General features: G+C 45.4%; 1 protein-coding gene across 1 annotated transcript in view; it reads right to left on the bottom strand.

Annotated features, from left to right (window-relative positions):
- IQCA1 (IQ motif containing with AAA domain 1) overlaps nt 1–6,841 on the bottom strand; it is a 103,081-nt gene extending 96,240 nt beyond the window's left edge. Inside the window, exon 1 of the mRNA XM_032189977.1 lies at nt 6,831–6,841. Coding sequence (XP_032045868.1) covers nt 6,831–6,841 — 11 coding nt within the window. The remainder of the gene's footprint in view (nt 1–6,830) is intronic.
- Nucleotides 6,842–19,029: the final 12,188 nt, after the last annotated feature.

Below are 19,029 nucleotides of genomic sequence, written 5' to 3'. Positions count from 1 at the left end.
ACAGCTATATGGCTGATTTATGAAGGGTGGTGTCTTTGGGCTAGAGAGTTTCTAGCACAGGTTACTGCATGAAGACACCAGGATATACCCAAACATGAACTAGCTCCACAATCGTCCCCTCTGGCTTACAAAAAACCTCTTTCTCTCTCCTCTAACTGAGGAATGTCAAGTGATTCCCCCTGCTGAGCCAGCTAATATCCAGTTTCTTTTTCTATTTTGAATGACTTTTTTTAGGGCAGAGAGGGAAGAAGCGCTCTAATCCTTTGGAGTACGTTAATGTAAGGCTGTGCAAACGGGATGTAATTGTTTCCATAAAGTATTAGTTTATCAGATCGGCACTGGGATGATTGCAAACACGTTGCTGTGGGTCTAATGCTAAGATTATGGATATTATGGTATGGTTGGAGCTCTTGCAGCACTGATGTCCTGCGTAAGTGAGGGCAGAAGAGGGGTCAGACTCAGAAATGAAGCACTGCAGTGGACCCCCTGAATTTCCAGCTGTGGGAGGCTGGTGGCTGCCTGCTGCAAGAAGGGTGCCCAACATCTCTGTCCCTAGAGCTTTTGGGGTTGTGAGCTGGGTGGCTGGGAATTGCAGGCACTTGATAGCCGGGCAGTATCAGCAGAAGGACGATTTGAGTGTCTCTTGGGATCCCCTTGATTTATAAACTAGAGGACATGCGCATTGCTATTTGCTTCCTTTCCCCAAATCTGGATTTAAATAATTATTTGGGCGTTTCCTAGTGTCCAGATAAGAGCACTTCTGGGTAGTTTGAAGGATATGTGCTTGGTGTTTATAGCCCTTGCTGGAGGACTTGGCTCTTGAGGAGTTGTTTAGGTTTGGGGAAGAAGTGACCACAGAGAGTGTGCATCTCACTGCCCCTGAACACAGTCACCCTCTGCTTAGGGACTAATGTGTTCAGGGGAAGCAATGCACGTCCTCAAGATGCTGTGTTAAAAGCAAGGGATGGCACTGACCCTCCTTGCCTCTTAATCAGACAGCATGCAACCCCAAATTCTATTTGGATTTTTCCCAATTTGCTCAGTGTCCCACTGTGTTAAGCTGCAAACTCCCTCCAATTGCTTCCACGTGCTGAAGGGGGAATGTAGGACAGCCTCGAGTGCTCCTTATTTACTGCTGCTGGTTTGTCTGGTAGGTTCGTTCCCACTCCGTAATGGCCGGGTTGTGAGCTACGCACGTGCCTGAGGACGATATTGCACCAGAGATGGATTAGAGCATCCGACTAGCCTGCTAGTGCTGGTAAGCTGCAGGACTGAATGTAATTTCCCTTCTCGAGGCATAAGCTTATCAAAACCTGGGAAAGAAGGAAGTCAGTTTCTTGATCTCTGCAGACAGTCTGTGTATAAATGATGCTGCAAATTAATTGTCATAGCAACTACAAATAGGAGTGTTATGGGAAAAATAAGCAACGCTGTAATGGGACGAGGGGAAAAAACACATTAAGTGACTTAACTCCAGAGCCCCCAGAGCAATTTCTGGCAGCTTACAGCGGGGAGGGAAGGTCAGGGCTTGCCTCCTCACCAGCATCCCTTCTTTTCACTCCCACGAAGTGGAAGCAGAGCCTAGTACAAGTGTGTAAGAAGACTCTTGCCTTCACATGACTTCCAGCTTCAACTTCATTTTATTGCTCCTGATCTGCTTATTTTGAGTAAAATTTAGACACATGATTTTCTGCTGAAGTTATAAAGAGACGATTAAAATCCTGCCAGGTCACACATTGCCTCATTTTTTAATAATCCAGGGCCTTTTAGCTTTACATGTTTGTTTGACCCATCTCTTCTTACACTTAGAGAAATCTGTTGGTTTTCAGTACAGCTGAGATTAGCCTGCCTACTTGTGTTGAACTGGCTTTGAGACTTAAGCACACCCTTCTTGGAAGGATTTGTGCTGAGTATGCAAACTGTCCCTCAGACCACTCTTGAGCCAGGAGTGGAATCTGGCATCAGTGGGGTTGCTTTTGTTTCTTTTCTTTTTTTTTTTCTTCCAAATTGTCTCTTTTATTTGGCAGCCAAAGGGAACGCTTTCTGCTCTTCCAGGCTGTGGCACAGTTTGTGCTCCAAGCTACGCCAGGCTGGATTCACACACAGTCTGATGAACCCAGGCTGTCTTGATGCCTGGCTTTTCTGGAGTGTCCTCTGAGGGCAGAAGTACCTCAAGCTCCCACACTCCAATCGTGGAAATGCACAGCATTTTCTGATGTGAAGAGGTGGAAGTGAAAACTGCGCTCTGAACTGGTGCGGCTCTCTTTAGCCACCTAGTGTAGAAACTCCCTTGTCTGGTTACGAGTGTTGTGTATTGCAAAATATACGGTGTGAACCAAGGCAGCAGAGGCTGTATGTGGAGTCACGGTGTCCGTGCAGGGCTGCAGGCGACTGAGGCGTGGGCTGAGCGACAAGGAAGCGTGCGCAGGGTCCTTGGGTCTCCTCTGGGTGCTTGACAGGTCAGCCATTGTGCTAAGCCCTGGGCAAACAGGAGGCAGGGAAACCCAGCCCTGCAGCGTTTGTGAAAATAAAGGAATAGGAGACAAAGGTTGGAGGAAAAAGCGAGGCCCCGAGAGGAAGAGGGGCTTGCAAAAAAGCTGCTGCCTTGCTTTTCTCTTCTGAAAAAGCACCAGGCTTGGGCTGGCTGCTGGATTATTCACGTCAGCAGAGTACCTGTTCCCTCACAACAGCCTGCTCGAGCATTGCGTAGTGATTGCTGGGCTAAACTTATTATAGGACAGAAACAGATCAGCGGGGACTGTAAGAAGGAGAAAGAAATGGCCTTAAACATTGTCTGAATCAGTTCCTGCTTTAAAAGCCTTTCGCTTATGGTCTGGAGCAGTGAGGGCTTGCCACTCGGTCAGGCCTGCCTGCCTTGCTCCTAGTATAACAATAGCCTTGTAATTATGCCAAACTGTTTAGCTGGTGGCTAACGCAAGGCTGCTAGATGACTTCCCTCTTTGCTCTAGCTGCGATGTTTTACAGTTTGAAGTATTTGAGGAAACTGAAGGATAAACCTCAACAGGCTGCAGTTGTGAGTGGGGAAGAAAACATACACAGCACGAACAGCTCTGCACTTCTGTCATCTCCAGTTCCAGTCTTTGGTACTCAAACAATGATGTGATGAGGGGATAAAAGATTTTTGTAGCATAAACATAATAGGAAGTCTTTCTATTCGTCATAGGAAACCACCTCCAGTTGCATGCACGAAGGACAAACGCTCTGAGTGCCTCTCTACTGTTGTCAGGCTTTTTGCTCATTTAAACTTCACGCTGCCTGCTCAGTTTCTTGAAGACTGTAGCCTCGTCTTTCAGTTGCTTTCTGGCACGAGTGCTGCTGGGATAGATCTGCTGACAATGCTTTTTCCCAAAGGAGGAAAGGTATGAGTAACACACGAGGTCTTTCCCTACCTGCTCATTAAGGGAGGCACGGGAGAGATGCAGCCTCGAGTCTTGGTTGTGATCATTCTGATTCTGTCTCTGTTTTCCTCTGTTAATACAAGGAGGATGACACTGATGCTTGCCAGGGGTGGAAAAAGGGCTGAAGATGAATCCGTCTGGGAGATGTATTGGCGAGAACATGATAAGAATGCCCAGGAGGGAGCTAATAATTGTGGTGTTTGGATGGAATTTGAAGAATATGGCCTGGGGCCACGTGCTGGATGAGGGGATAAAAAAGAAACATTCAACAACAGCCCAATCACCGTGTGAGGCTTGGGCCTCACGGGAAGAAAGCAGGACATGATCACAAAATATGGAACTACATCATAGTGCAGCCACGTAACGCAGGGGGAGAGAAGGGGAGGAGAAGTCACTCTGACATTTTCTTACGTTTTCAGTGCTTGGTTTTGCAGCCTTCATTTTCTTTAACTGAGCTTTGGGGATGTAACATAAAATATACAGCTCTCCTTTGGTCGCTTTTGTCAGAAGCAGAAGGGGAAACGCTAGAGATCTTGTCTTAGATTAATATTTAACCATTGACTTTATGTAAGTTCTGCTTGCGATACGAGATTAAGTTTTAAAGCTTTTGGATTGTTTAAAGCTCCTTGGTGGCAGTGGCAAATGTCTTGCAGCTGATTAAAACCTGGTACAAATGGCAGCAGTGCCAAGACTCAGCTCTGAACATGTCTGGACTGGGGCTGTAAGGGTGAGTTAAGAAATTACCGGTCAAGATCCTACAGGTCAAGTAAATGGTAAGTAAATTCATAAAAGAGGAGGAAACGCAGCAGGAAAACAAATGCAATAACATCTACGCAAATCTCCTGCTCAATGTCTGGAACAAAATGTACATCTGTATGCAAATGCTGGGGCTTGAGCACTTGAGGAAGTGGGATACATCGAGCACCTCTTAATCAACCTCACAGCAAATGTAATGGGCGTGCTTCCTCGTGAGCGCTACCAACTGTCCTTAGAAAATGTCGAGCGTGTCTGGACACGCCAACTTTTCTTTTGGCCGGCTGCTGGAGCTTATCGGCCCCACAGGGATGTAGCTGAGCTCTTTGAGTGTCCTGCCTACAACCCAAAAAAAGACACAAAGCTTACTACAGCAGGGAACAACATGCTTCCACCAGCTGCAGAACACACCTCTGTGAAAACCACAGGGCCTTGAAGATCGTCAGCACTTACATGGATGAAAAATGCTGAAACCCTCAACAAGTAGGCTGTGTGCAGCATGATGCTGCGCTGCACTGCTGCCAATCCCACTGCTTGGAGATGCAGTGCATGCGAGGCAGCTGCCCTGTGTGCACAGTTAGTAACTCTGGCACGTCCAACTGGCTGCACGAGGCGCGTGTGATTTCTCTCTGTGCATAGCAGCTGTTTTTCCAGATGTCTGAAAAGCAGCCGTTTACCTCAAACTCGAGGAGAAAAAAAAAAGCTATGTGCTGTGCAGCTTTTCTATACAGGACACAGGATGTGACTGTACAGTATTGAAAAATCTGTGTTACAAACTCAGCTGTGGCTTACTGATGTGCCTGCCTCCTTGCAGGATGGAGGCTGGCTTCCATGTGACATGGCAGCTTAGGCAGCCATTCCTTGCAAAATAATATAACCTAGGGCAAAACGGAAGCACTTTCCTGTTTCTTAACTAGCAGCATTGATTACTGTTCAGCTCTGTGCTGGGAAGCATGAAGTTGTGAGTAGTGAATACTCATATTGACATACCAGCATTATCAGCCTCAACCAATTAAAAATAATGAAATTAAGCCTATGTATATTTAGCTAAGAATTTAAGAATTTAGTACTTTTCATTCTCCAGAGTGATTGGAAGAATTTTTGATTCACTTTTTTTTTTTTTTTTTTTTTCAAAGGGATGCTATGATTCTCATGTGATGACCTGCATCTACTTGCTGGGGAGGTAATAAAGAGCATGAACTACCCCAAAAACTTGGTCTAGTGAGACGCAGAATACATGAAACAAAACGATCTAGTCATCTGCTTAAATCCAGCTCTCCAGATGCAGCACTTGGTGAGCTGGTGCATATTCAGACTCGTGTTTATGAAGGGCTGAATTTGCTTAGCTGTAAATGTGCACAGCTACAGCGTGATTGCAGTAAGTGAGCCAAGCAGCTTCAATGTCAAACTGGAGACCCTTAGCAGTATCACTACCTCGTTTAGGAACAGGAGTGTATATATATTTTTGTCTTGTGGTGTAGCGATGCATATCATGTTTATATGGATTTACTGTGTAGGGCTGGCAATGCGGCAGGAAAAGTAAAGGGCACTCTCTCTGTTAATATTAAACTGAGTTAAACCAAGCTGTGGAAGCACAACAATTCTTCAGCTACACTCAGTTTAATTCCTTCTGTGTTAATTGAGCCCAAGTAAGAGTGGGCTGTGTTTCAGACAGCAGGAACAATAGATTCTGAGAACTCTCCTGTGAAGAGGTCAAACGCTACTTTTGCTGCTTGTTTTAAACCATGCAGTTTAGATACCCATTTATGATTTTATAAACCTCCCCTAACAAAGTTATGGTGCCAGTGTGAGGCACAATTATTGTGTTACAAGCCAGGGTCTGCACCAGGTCAGCCAGCAACCAAATTGAGCCTTCCCCAAACCTGCAGCAGCCACAGGCTGGCTCTGGGTGCTTGGACAGAGCCCCTGGACACTCTGCAGCACCCTTGCAGGTGTTTTTCCTTATTCCTCTCAGCTCACCCTTCTCCTGAGCTGGGAAAAGTAAGCTGGCTGGAAAAGAAGCTGCATCTGGGCTTTTGAGGGCAGATGAGGCAGCGGCAGGGAAGGATGAAGGTGGAGCTGCTCCAGTTTGGAGGTGGAGGGGTGTTTTAAAGCCTCCGGGGTCTCACCTGGCACAGAGAGATGTCTGGGAGGAAGGTTTCCTAAACATAAGGGTCAGGTTTTCTATGGGTGGTATTGCTGGAGGAGCGGGCAGGGCTCCTTGCAGACATTTTGATGTGATGCCATCATCGGTGTCTGGCTATTGCAAATAAACTTGTGAGGCTTTGAATTGTGCTGAAAGCATGAGGAGTTCATTACGGAGGAAAAAAAAGAAAAAAAAAACATATGTGCAAACTTTGGTCTGTAAGGGAGGAAAAAGCGTGTTTGGCGAGCAGGAGAGGACCTAACTCAGGGTGGGTCATATTGGGGTATGGATAATTCTGTTGGTGACCTGAGGCTTTGTGGGGCTGAGCCCAGTACTCTCCAAAGGGCTCGGTCTCAATTTTGGGGCGCTCGGTCTCAATTTTGGGTGTTTTCTCCCCAAGCCGCGCAGCTCCCGTGCAGCCCCACGCCGGCTCCGAGCCCTCCCCGGGCGCTCCCTCCCCGCCCCCCCCAGCCGCCTCCGGGCTCGGCCCGGTCCCCCCCGGCGCTACTCACGCCTGCGACATGCCGAGGGCAGCGGGCACCGGGATGGGGCCGGGACCGAGCACCAGGCACCGGGACGGGGCCGGTACCGGGCACCGAGCACCCGGCGCCGGGATGCGCCGCGTCGCCGTTGTCACGGAGATGGGGGCGGGCAAGCCGCCCGAGGAACGGACGGGGCGGCAACCCATATATATATATGTATATATGGGATATATATTTATATATATAGCAGGTGGAAACCCGTCTCGTGTTTTTATTCCCTTCAGTTTTATCCCAGCGCTGTTCATCGAGCGCATCTGCAGGCATGGATCTGTTGAGAAGCGAGCGCACGCTCGGCGACGTTTGGCACGCGTAGCAAAATGTGCTCATTTTTTTTCTGGCTTCATTTTTTTCCTTGTTGTCTCCCCCGGTCAGCGAGAGGGGACGTAGCAGTGCGTTGCAGCGTGGCCTGTAAAATCAAACCCGTAATTTTGGAGCCCTGCTTTTGTCGGAGGCTGGCAGCGAGGGTTGCACAGCTGCTTCCTTTCCTTGTAAACAATGGCTCCTTGGCAGCCCAGCAAGCCACTTACATGGTGGTGAAGCTGGAGTCTTTAAAAATAATCCCGTTTTAATTTATTGCGTGTATACAGCACGAGAAGCATCCATTACAGAACATTAAAGGCCGCCTCCTTTAAAAGGGGAAAAATAAAAGCCAGCAAGACAGGATTACGGCACATCATTCTGGGGAAAAAATGCACTCCTCCACAGAGCGGGTGGGGAAGGAAAAAAGAGAGAAGCTTGGGACAATGAGTGTTTGCCAGTGATCACATTTTTTGCCATAAATCTCTGGGTGTCTGTGTTCCTTTTCTTTTTTTTTTTTCTTTTCTTTTTTTTTTTTTTTTTTTTTCTTGAAGTCCTGGCTTGTATAATTAGGTGAGAATCTTGGCTATAGCGTTTTCAAAATAAAGTTCCTAGCCCCCATGGTTTTGGAGAAAAGTTTGAAAATGTAAGCCTTGAAGAACCAAGACCATAATAAAAATCATGTAAGACGTATTATTTTTCAGGCCGTGTGATGGCTATGCCAGTCTCCTGATTTCATTGGTGTCCTGTTGGACTGGTGGTTTTGGTGCTATGTGAACTGAGTACCTGTTCCTTTTCTTTTGGTCGGAGGATGGTGAAAATCCACTTGTAATTAGCAGTGTTAATCTGAAAGCGCCACTTCATGCTGGTTCTATTTCCATCAGGCATCTGCCTAGTTCCTTTCAATGTCTTCTAATTCTCACCCACCTGTAGGTCAGGGGATTTTCTACATTGGTAACTAGTTTGCATTTTGCTCTCGCTGAATACCTTAACCAAGGTAACTCCACAGTCTGAATGGGAGCCTCACATTTTTATTTCCATTACTGCGGGCATCTGGCCAGCACTTCCATCTGAGTTATTTTTTCAGCCAAGGGTTTTACCTGCAGAGTCCCAGTGATACTGTCTCCATAAACGTGTGTAGTTTTAAGGACCGATTTGGCTGTAACCCCCAAGCAATACACATTTTCTCATCCACCTCAAGATACCTTTCATTCTTTTGCTCAGTTCCCAGATCACCAAGAGAAAGGGAATGACACTTGTGTTTCAATAAATAAATTCAAGAGTCAGTCCTAATAGAAAATTACTGTGGTTCTTTTACTCTACAACGTGTCACTCAAAAATAGCTTCTAAAATAATAGCTAAGAAACCCATCGTGTGTGCCTGAGACTAAAAAGCAAGAAGCTTTCTGAATCAGTTGAAATGGGAGTGACAAGATTGCTCATAATGATGTGGATGGCAAAGACGGTGCCTCAAGTGAGGAAGCCTGTGTATAGTTCATGACACGTGAAAAAAAGATCTTCCTTTTTGTGAGCCACACAGTGGAAGTAAGGTTTGTCTGATATGAAAGGCAACCGCTCTGGTGTTGATACTATGTTAATGTGAATTCATTGCCCTCTGTTAGCACCTCAGTACAAGGATGATCTTTTTTTCTGCTGAAAGCAGCATGGAAGATGAAGTAATGCTCATTGCTCATTTTGCTCCCCCTCTTCCCCTCCCACCAAAAAAAAAAAAAAAAAAAAAAAGTTGGAGGAAACCAAGCATCTTCCTTTTAAGAATGGGAAATTGAGCCTCAAAAAGTGATGTGCACAAGTCTGTGCAGAAGTTCAGGGGCTTTTCATTTTCATCAGCTGGTAGGGAACTTGAAAAGAGTGAATCACTTTGCTGAGAAAAGTCATGCAGTAAAATCAATTATGAAATGCATGGAGTTGATATTGTTGTCATGGAAAAGAAGCCTGCTTTGTAGCCGAAATGAGAGTATTGTATGATTGAGTAATTGGTTTAGGCTAAGAAAATACAAGGTTATGATGAGAGAAACTGAGGAGTGTGAGATATTCTGTTTTGCTTTAAGTTTCTTGTTGAATCCTTGTGCTTTCAAGTAAAGATTTGAAGTGAAATGGTGAAGCTTTGCCTGGGCTGTTCATCCTGAAATGATTGCCTGGTGTTGTATTTTCTGCTGTGGCTGCATCTCTGCCTGGGGTCTGTCTCAGCTGCTTTCCATCCCCTTCTCCAGCTTTATTCTCCTTTTCCTTCCTTCATCTCCCATCCAGTCTCTCCCCCTGGAGCTACCACAGCCCTCTTTCAAGTTCTGTGCCTCTTTCTGAGCTTCCTTCATGTTGTGTGGGTTGTGAGCCTTTTGGGGCAGGGGAGGTCCTACTCTCTGATCCATTTCTGCAGAAAAGATCTAGGCACACACCAAATTGTAATTGAAGTCCAGCAGACCATTGACAGTCAGTCGATACTGTGAAGTGTCTCAGTCTTTCCAGTCCCGGATCACGCGTCTCCGACAATTCCTACAGGCAGCAGGCTGATACTTCTCACTACAACCAGAAATTAAAGGGATTTGTAGTTGTTTTTCCACACATTGTATATTTTTGTATAGCATCGATAGTGACTTCTTGTCCTGATCACGCTGCATTAAAAAATAAAGCCATGTTATTTAATCTATCCAGCAGGAATAGGTGATGGGTTTTCTACAGCGCATTCCTTTTGGCGTCAGTAATTCCTTAGGCTCTTGCAAATACGAGCTTAAAAATTCTGCTGCCTTGGAAACTAGGTGCCATCATTTTTCAAAAAAAGCCTTTTATTGCAAGCTTAATAGGTGACTAGTGAGCTTACAGGAGGATAACTTTTAAAACTGGAGGGCCTTGTTCCTCTAAATTCAGGTCCCTGGCAAAGAGCTTAGTGCACCTGTCTCTTATTGAGTGGGGGCTTAAAGTAAAGCGAGGAACATAATAGAAAAAATGTTATGCCTTTGCAACTCATATTTCAAAGCACTTACAAAGGTCTGGATTGTGCCCCAAGGCACGGTACTGAGGGAGGAGTGCTGTTTTGTGCATTGCTGCCCCAAAGAGCGTGCAAAGGCTGGGTCAGGGCTTTCTCCAGCATGCAGAATGGATGATCGGAGGCTTTGGGCCCCAGCTTGGGAGTCCTGTTGCTCGCTTTGCCGTGGGGACTTGGGGCACAGCATTAAAAGTTTCGGTGCGTGGAATATTTCAGGGAGGTGGTGTCGGTCGGCGTTTGGAATAGACCCAGCAGCGTGAGGGGTGGGAAGGCTCTTTGGCCAAATTCATTCTTTCCTTTGGGATGGGAGACTTGCAAGGTTTTCTCGACGTTGTGGCAGCATTTATCTGTACGTAACCCCAAATAGCAGTGTGGGTATTGCGTTTGTTCAGCCTACAGTACAGTGTGGGATTGCGCCAGGTCTAAGGGGCATCTCTTGACAATGTGAGCAGTCCTTGAAGGGACCTCTCTGCATGCTGAAAATGAGCTGGGTGAAGCTGGGGTCCCAAAGGAAGTGCCCAAATGGGGACCTGGTTGCAATCCAGTTGTGTGGCAAACTTGTGTGTTCAGGGCAGGGAGTAGGAACTCTTTCAGACAAGCTTGGCAAGCTGTTGCTCTAGGCTTCCTTGCAGATAGATGTTTGGTTTCCCATTAAGCTTGGATTAACGTGTGTAAAGGAGCTCTGGGCGGCTTTTCACAGCAGGCTTGGGGACTTAGGACTGCATTACGGCTTCAGAGCTGACTTCTAGCTCACATCCTTGCGTGCTCTGATATTGGGGAGGAATGGCGCTGCCAGTAGGGCTGCGCTGACCAGTTCATTTTGTCGTGTGATGAGTCTCTGAGCTATTTGCCAGTTAACATTAACTACCATGATCTACAGAAGGTTTGCTGCTTACTTCAAGGCTAAGTGAAGGGGATTTGTCGGTAGTCAGGTCTATTAGACTTTGATATAGCACCAGCGTGTTCATCAGGCCCGAGCATGGTATGTGGAGGAGGAGGACTGGAGCAGAATTAGAAGGTATAAAGTTCAAATCTAATTTGAAGAATTTTCCTCTATCACTTAAATGTGGGAAATGTTCCTGTGGTTTCAGGTATAAAATGTCATACTTCATAAGGAGAGTGCGTTTTAAATCTCAGCCAGATATTAAATGCCATGCCACACTCCACTTCTCTCTTTGTTAAAAAGTAAAACCCCAAATCATCTCTCGTGAAATAAATGTTGTTCAATAAAATTAAAGCTTTCAAAAGAGCCAGTTCAAATAGTGTCAACTCTCTATCATTAGGAAACATCTGGTAGCGTATTGATTTTTTTCGGTATTGACAATTGTTCATCAGCATTCAGCCTTTTAATTATCTGCAATGCTGTTCGTAAAGCCGCCGACCAGAATAAATCTTGCAGTCAATACAGATTGACAATTAACATACACCAGATGTTTTTTGGCGAGAAAGAAATAGAAAAAGGGATTGGATTCAGGCTTCTGGCGATTATCCAAGTAATTTGTTAGTAGAGGTTTTAGAAAACTAGTTGGCTTTAACATTTGGCTTCACCTAGCAAGTTTTTAATAAATTAATGCAAACCCTGTGTCAAGCTTTAATCACTTAGGAGGGCAAAGGTCACCTCTATATTATTCTGGAAAGCAAATATTGGAAATAAGTAGCATTTCTTTTGGTTGTGTAATATGAAGACGTATTCAGCATCAAATGTGAAATGGCACTTCCGGACAGGCCCATTTCAATTCTTTTTAAGATATACAGATCCTCTAACCGTTCACACACTTCACAGACTCAACAGCCAGCAATTTAAAACACTGTATACATTTCTCTCTGATGTAAAGGTTAAATAAGAACCTACAAAGCCAAAATCTGCTGCTCTTATTTGTTTCTCACCCTTGTCAAAATGAAAGGAGGTAAATGGGGTTGAACCCACTCTTGGAGAATGGTTGCCAATGCAGCTGTCAACCTAGTTTTTTTCCCATTCTGTCCAAAGCATTTGCTGTGGTTTTCTATCTGATGGAAAATTTTCACAACCCTATTGAGAGAGCTCAGAATATCTTGTATGCTTTCATTTTTTCCCCCCAGTCATTTATTTGGTGTATAACATTTAGTTTATTTTGAGCCAAAGTATCTGTTGGATATTAACGCTTTACATCACTGTCTCTTAATTTTGCTTGTTCTTGGGTTTGTGAAGTAATCGTGGTGAATATCCATGTTTATGGGGTGGCCTCTGTTCAAAACTTATGGAGAGGTGAGAATGGCTATAAGTCTATCTGTTCCTCTGTAGGAAGAAAAAGCATGCCTGTTATACAGGCCTTCTGAAGAGCTGAAATGGGATTCGGAAGGCAATGACTTCCAAATGTTTTGAAAACACTAGCAAGGGCAACTGAAAATATGTTGGGTCTGCTGCTTGTGGTCATTTCAGTTTGTTTTGCATCCCTAGCTTTATTCTCCTTCCCTAATTTTTAGCATACCTTTCGTTTTCTCATTGTTTTTGCCACCAAGGGAGAAAAGCTTAAGCCCATGTTCTGAGATGTTTTCCAAAGCCAAAAACAAATGTATGATTCCGATGGAAAAATGATAAAAAGTTTGACTTCTAACACTAGCTATGTCCGCACATTCATCACAGAAAACTTCAAAAATTCTCATGGTTTTAACAAATAAGGAGAAAGAGCCACTATCTGTTCCTTTCAATTGCATGAGCCATTATCTGTTCCTTTCAATTGCAGTTATTGTCCATGGGATTGTAGTTGACCTGAGTCAGCGTGCCTCATGCTGTCTTAAATAGGCAGGAGATTCGGTGTGACCGGCCTCCCGGAGAGCCCTGGGTTAGTGAGAGCTCGCAGCAGTAAAAGGCTGCTTGCTTTCAATGGAAGGAGGGGGAAAAGGGTCGAAGATGCTGGTCAGTTCATAGCCGTGCTGTTTGCTATTTGATGGTCTTCCTGTTCAGGGGAAAAAATAGCTGTTTTACCCAGTTGACGAATTAAGTAATTACATATATCTGCAGTGAGCTACTGCCGTGGATTTACAGGGTGGTGGACTTGGCTTCAGCTGTCCTGCTCAATGCATAAAACGGAGACTGATGGAAAAACTCTCATCTAGGGCAAGGAATTGTGCATATGACTAAGGTGCCTTTGCAGTCCAGCTGGGGAGCTGGTGTTTCAGAGGATAACCAGGGAGGAGACTGTGATTAAGGGGCAGAGGAGGCATCTCAGCCTTTCAGGGGCCACATCTGGATCAGCAAGATCCACTTCAGACACTCAGTCTGATTGATGGGAGGTGTTTGGGCTCTGGGACTTGATGTCTTTAAAGCCAGTGACATGGGCCTAAAGGAGAAGTGGATGTTAGCCATCTGCTTTAGCAGTTCCTCACCCAGCAGACACATTCATCTGGTATTTGTGCACGTAGCCTGTTGTTCCATTGTGTTTTGTTTTGTTTTCCCTCCCACTCCCCAGTAAAGCACCTGTTGAGTTAATCCACTTTGATTCATCTCAAAAGTAAGGAAGTCAAACTCCTTGGGAGGCCGGGCAGCTCAGTTCTCTTTTCTCTGGGTTTCTGGGGGGGGCTCCAGCTAGCATGTTTTGAAGGCTTCCAGAAGTGAAACTCTTAAAGCAGGGAGGATAGAAGGGGAGGAGGGGTATAAACAGATGGAATACTTAATTTTGCTGGATATAAGGATGACCTGAGCCATGAAACATTAATGTGGAATGGAGAAATACCTTGGAGCTTCCCATGTTATTGCTGATGGGGAGCAATGTTCTAGAGGTCTCATTTTGGTGCATCTTTAATGAAAACTAATTTCTAATTTGAATTAAAAAAAAAAAAAAAAAAGTATAACAGCTTTTACTAAAAACTTTTACTAAAAGCCACTTCATTGGAACTGGTTGCACTGAGAAAGAAGAAGAGGGGAATATAATTTCGGCTGAGAACTGTGGTTTTTGTAGGTAGCCACAGTCCATCAGCAGCTGAAATTTGATTGCAACCTTTGGTTCTGCAGGTGTGCATGATGCATCGTGCATTCACATTTCTAACCCTGAAGGCTGGGCAGCCAGAACCACCTATGGAGGGAAGGAAATTCCTCCAGAGGGTGTACTGGGAGGACCCTCTATGTCCCCTCTAAGCAGTCAGCTCTCGAGGAGCCTCTTGCACTCTGCTGGCCGTAAGGATCAAAACACAAGCACTGAAGGCTAAGATGGATGAGCAATTTCCACGATCCCTCCCCCATAATTGCCCATCTCTTTGTGTTGAAGCTCTAGGGACGTTATATTCAGTACATGATGACTGAATTTCCATCTGGAGTGCCCCAGAATGAGTTAGCAAGAGAGGTGCAACTGATACGGCTGTATGAATGCAGCAAAACCAACTTATACCCAGCTAATTCATTAGTCATGGCAAGAGCTCAAGGGTTAATACCCTACCTAGAGCTGAAGGAGCAATGCGAACAGAGTGCCTGGTGGCCAGTCCCTTTCACGTTGCTCGTGCGTCACGTCTGTATGGAAATGAGTGTGAAACTTTTTTTCCTCCTCCTGGTTCAACTTCTCGAGCTATAAATAAACTGTACAGTGTGAGAGAAAAATGAATAACAAGGGGCTGTAGTTTTTAGGTGCCTGTGGCAGGATGTTTTCTTGATTATCCTGTTTCTTGTAAACACTGAGATGGCTTTTGTAGCCCAGATGTAAAGGCTGCCTGGGTTCATTGTTCTAACACCTGCTGTCCTTTAAAATGCACCCAGCACAACCCATTGATAAAATTCAGACTCAGAAACCTGCAGCACCAGACAGAGCTCCTGTAGATAGCTCAAAAAAAAAAACACCAACCCTTGAGAATCTGACATCCGCCTGTTTTTTTTTTTTTTCCATTATATTTGATTTGGAGTGGGGAGGGGAAGGGAAGCTCAAGATTATTTTTTCCCTGCTCTTGTTCTCACAATAGCAATAAAAACAATACGTTCTGGCTACAAGGTGGTAAACTGTGAGAAATGACCACAATAGCTCACTTTGCTGTGCCAAGGATTCAGGCGGATTTATGAATGAAAGCTGGTGGCTGCAATCTTGTTTCCAGGCCTGTCCCTGCTTTTGGTGTGATGAGATAAAAAGACCAGAGAGAAAACAGCTCCTAACTGTTGCAGGAGAAAGCATGGGGTAAGACTGTCAGAATTGGAAAGGGGTAGCACAGTTTCTTTCTGCTTCTTCAGAGCACAAAACAGATGAAATTGCTCAGTTCAATCAAGGCTTTGCAGTTTTTTTTTTTCTTTATCTGAGACAAGTGTGTGGTGGTGAAACACCTCTGAGACTTCTGTCTGCTGTTGCTGCCATCCAGCTCTTCCCAGGCTGGCCGCATGGGGTAAATGAAGTAAGTTTTTTTGTTTTTGTTTTTTTTCTTTGCTGCCTATTGAATCACTCTGTTAAACCGCAGACCCTTGCTGTTTTACAAGGCACGCAGTGTAGATTATAATGCCACCAGTCCTTGTCAGGGAAGGGTAAAAGTTAGACTTAAGGTACCGTATACATTCTCCTTTTTACAGACAGCCGTGTGGAAGCACAGAGTTTATGTACCTGATTTTTTCATTGGCTAGGGCTTGAGGTCTAAAATCAGGGAGAATCTCTAAAATGTGTCCTACAATTGTATTTCCTTGGCCTCCTCTCACGCAGGAGCTCCAGCCCACTGGCCTAGGCTCATGTTTGTGCTGGAACTGGATGTGTATCAATAAAACTGTCATTTGTGCAAACCTGCACCTGAAGACAGAAAATCAAACCAGTGCAAAGAAAGAACCTGCATGTTCTACGTCCACATCCCTACAAGTGCCTGCAGCGTGAGGTAGCATTGCTGTGAAAGCAGTCCTTTAGCTACATGGGTGTTACTGAAAATATCACTAGGCCTGGACTTGGCAGCCCCCATGGTCATTTTGTGACGAGCAGACAGAGCTGGTGTGGTTGTGATGAGAGCAGGAGCACTGGGGTGTTTCCTACAGCAGAGCTAGCTGGTGGCAGCACTCCACACCTTCAGTACTGGACTTTTTGGGCCCAGGCACAAGATTTGCTTTCAGCATCTTCAGTTACCACGTGCCTTTGGCTCACCCTGAATATTGAAATGTTTTTTGCATTACACTGTGTCCTGTGCTGTGGGAAGAGGAGAGCCTCCCAGGCTCTGGAGTGCAGGGTCGAAGAGTTGAAATGCTTGGTTAGGGCAGCATGTGGTTTAGCAGCATCTTCTTAGGCAAGAGACTGTTTTCTCCAGTGCTTTTCAGAGCAGGAGAGGTTTTCCTTGTGTCGAGGTCTCTCTCTTGCTCCCCCACTCCTCATGCGTTGCCCACCTGTGCCTTTGGCTGCACAAGCAGAGGAGATGTGCTGCTATTTATTTGCTGCTGCGCTGAGCAGGGGATTGAACCAGATGGTCTCCAAAGGTCCCTTCCAACCTAAATTACTGTATGTTTATCTTGCTGAGAGTGTTGGATGCTAACACTGAGACCTTCACGAAGGCACTTGACAGGTCAAAGGCTTTCTCCCACCACCTCTGAAAACAAGATGTGGGACTGCAAAGGAAGAGGTCCAGCCCCCCAGATAATCATTTTGTCTGCGATGCATGAAATTAGGTGGCAAGATCTGTGTGTGCTGTGGCTTCATCCTGCTGAGCAGATGTGGGCAGCCCCTGGGAGCGCTGCGCTGGCAGGAGCCAGCCGTTGCTGGAGCACAGGAGCGCGGGTCCCTCCCACAGCAGTGACCTCTCAGCAGCCCCAGCTCTGCACCCTGGGGGAATTTGGCTCTTAAATCTGGTTAAGTTTGTAGGCTGAGCTCCTCGGGACGTGACTTCGTTTCGTCAATGTGAACACTTAAGTATGCAGCCTTTCTAAGTGTTTTGGTTTGCTTGAGTTTCTTTTTAATGGCTGTGTTTAAGAATAAGATAAGAAGAAGCTGGAGTGTGCTCAATGTCCTCAGTTTTCTTATGCAAGTACTTTCTGAGAAAAATGCCTGTTTGCTGATATCATCTCAGCAAAGTGATGACATTGTGCCATCTATGTTTACTAAAAGAGCTGCATTAACCACTTAAAACGCTTACATCACTTTTTCTTGCTTGTAGAGGGAGGTGTCCTTGATAACTGTTCACTGTAATTACAGCAGATAGGAGATGCTCGTCCCAGGTGTGCTAAGTGCCCTCTTCAGGTCTTCAGCACTGTGCACGTCAACAGTTATTTTGGATTTCCCCTTCCAAATTATTCTGCGAAACATCACTGTGGCCACTGATGTTTTAGTTTTCCCCTAAAATCTACCAATTGCTCTCCAGAGGCAGTGAAAGCTGCTAGGCGTTTTTACAAAGAATCCCAATATGGTTCTAAGGAAGCAGTTGTATTTCCTATTTGTGTTTTGCTTTTAGACCCTGGCTTCCAGAAATCCTTTTTGCCCAAGAAAAAAGGAGAAAATCAGACTACCTTTTAAAAATCATTATTGTTTTATGAGTACAAGGTAAAGGGTGAACATCCGTGAGTGGCAAATTTCCTTTTTGAGCAATTCTGAGCAAAACTGAAGTCTTTTTGAAGTGGTTTGCTGCAACTGCATTTTCTCTTGCTTCCTGTTCATACTTACTGCAGTTCATTTTTGGGGCATACCTACCAGCACTTTTTGTGTGGTTACAGGCAGCAGAGGAAGCTAGAAGGCCAACAAGAAGCAAGGGGGTTTTAAAACCTTATTTCTTATTCTTCTTAGGATACTGCTAATGAGAAGGTGCTTTTATTCCTTCTTACCAGCAAGGCGTGATACAGTCCCCTAGATCAGCGCTGGCTGAGGCAGGGAGGGATATGAAAGAAAAGGGAATAGCAGATTTCATGCTGTATGATTCTCCAATTACGGGTCCAGACTGTGGGCAGCATAAAAACTTTTGTTTAGTCTGCAGGCGTTAGCTGGTGGCTGCTTTTAACTTAAGCTCTGGGTGCCGAGCTGGGAAGCTGGGTGTCTTTTTGAAGGGATTTCAGCCAGTGCCCTTTACAGCACTGGAATAAAGCTGTAGTGCAGCTGCGGTATGGACGGAGCCCAAGGTGACGGAAATGTGCCAGGGGTGAGGTGTAGGGGCAAAACTGCACCTTCCCTGCCCATGGTTGCAGGGACATTTGGCTTGGTACTTCTGGACCCTTCTCTGCCCCACAATTGTGCTGTTTGTGGGACCTCAGGATGGACTGGGTGAGGATTAAGGCTTTGCTGCAGAGAGGAGCCGCAGCCCTGAGCTCTGTGGGATGGTCAGGAGGAGTGAAAAGCAAAGCCTGGAGATGCCGTGGCCCTGCCAGTTGTTCTGCTGCATCTGTGAGAGCAGAAAACACCTTTAGAGCCCTTCCTGGCCTAATTTCTTTAATAAACAAAATATGTCCTTGGAGCAGGACACATTTTAGAGAAAGATGCATTCTCTTCATTTGATCAGCATGGGAGTTAACATGTGGAAAGCTGTGATGCTTCATGCTGCCTGTCCTTTTTGCTGATGGGCCCTAGAAATCACTGTAGTTCCTGGCCCATGTGTGAATTCCTGAAAACAACATCACTATTTGGAAACTACCTGCCTATGGCTGCATGACTCCAGTGTTCCCATGCTTTCCTGGTGCTTAAACCAAGAAAACCAAGTCAAAACTTGCCTTGTCCAACAAATTAAAAATACTCTGAATAAGCCATTCATGCTAATTAACATTTAGTCATCAGCTTGTGTTTTCAGTTGTTTTGGTGCTGAATTGTTCAGATCTGCTGGCCTGGCTAGTGAAGCAGACTGAGGGAGCACGGACGTGAAGGAGGCCCACAGCCAGGGCTGGATATCAAGTGAAAAAGGTTCCTCCGTGTGCGAAATCATCAAACATAAAATAGGCACGTATGGTCTGATGGTTTCTGGGACACACAGACAAGCA

Source organism: Aythya fuligula, chromosome 6 (assembly GCF_009819795.1).
Source record: "Aythya fuligula isolate bAytFul2 chromosome 6, bAytFul2.pri, whole genome shotgun sequence".
In the NCBI taxonomy this organism is placed as follows: domain Eukaryota; kingdom Metazoa; phylum Chordata; class Aves; order Anseriformes; family Anatidae; genus Aythya; species Aythya fuligula.
Note: the sequence above shows the minus strand (reverse complement) of the source record. Positions and strands in the feature narration are given on the sequence as shown.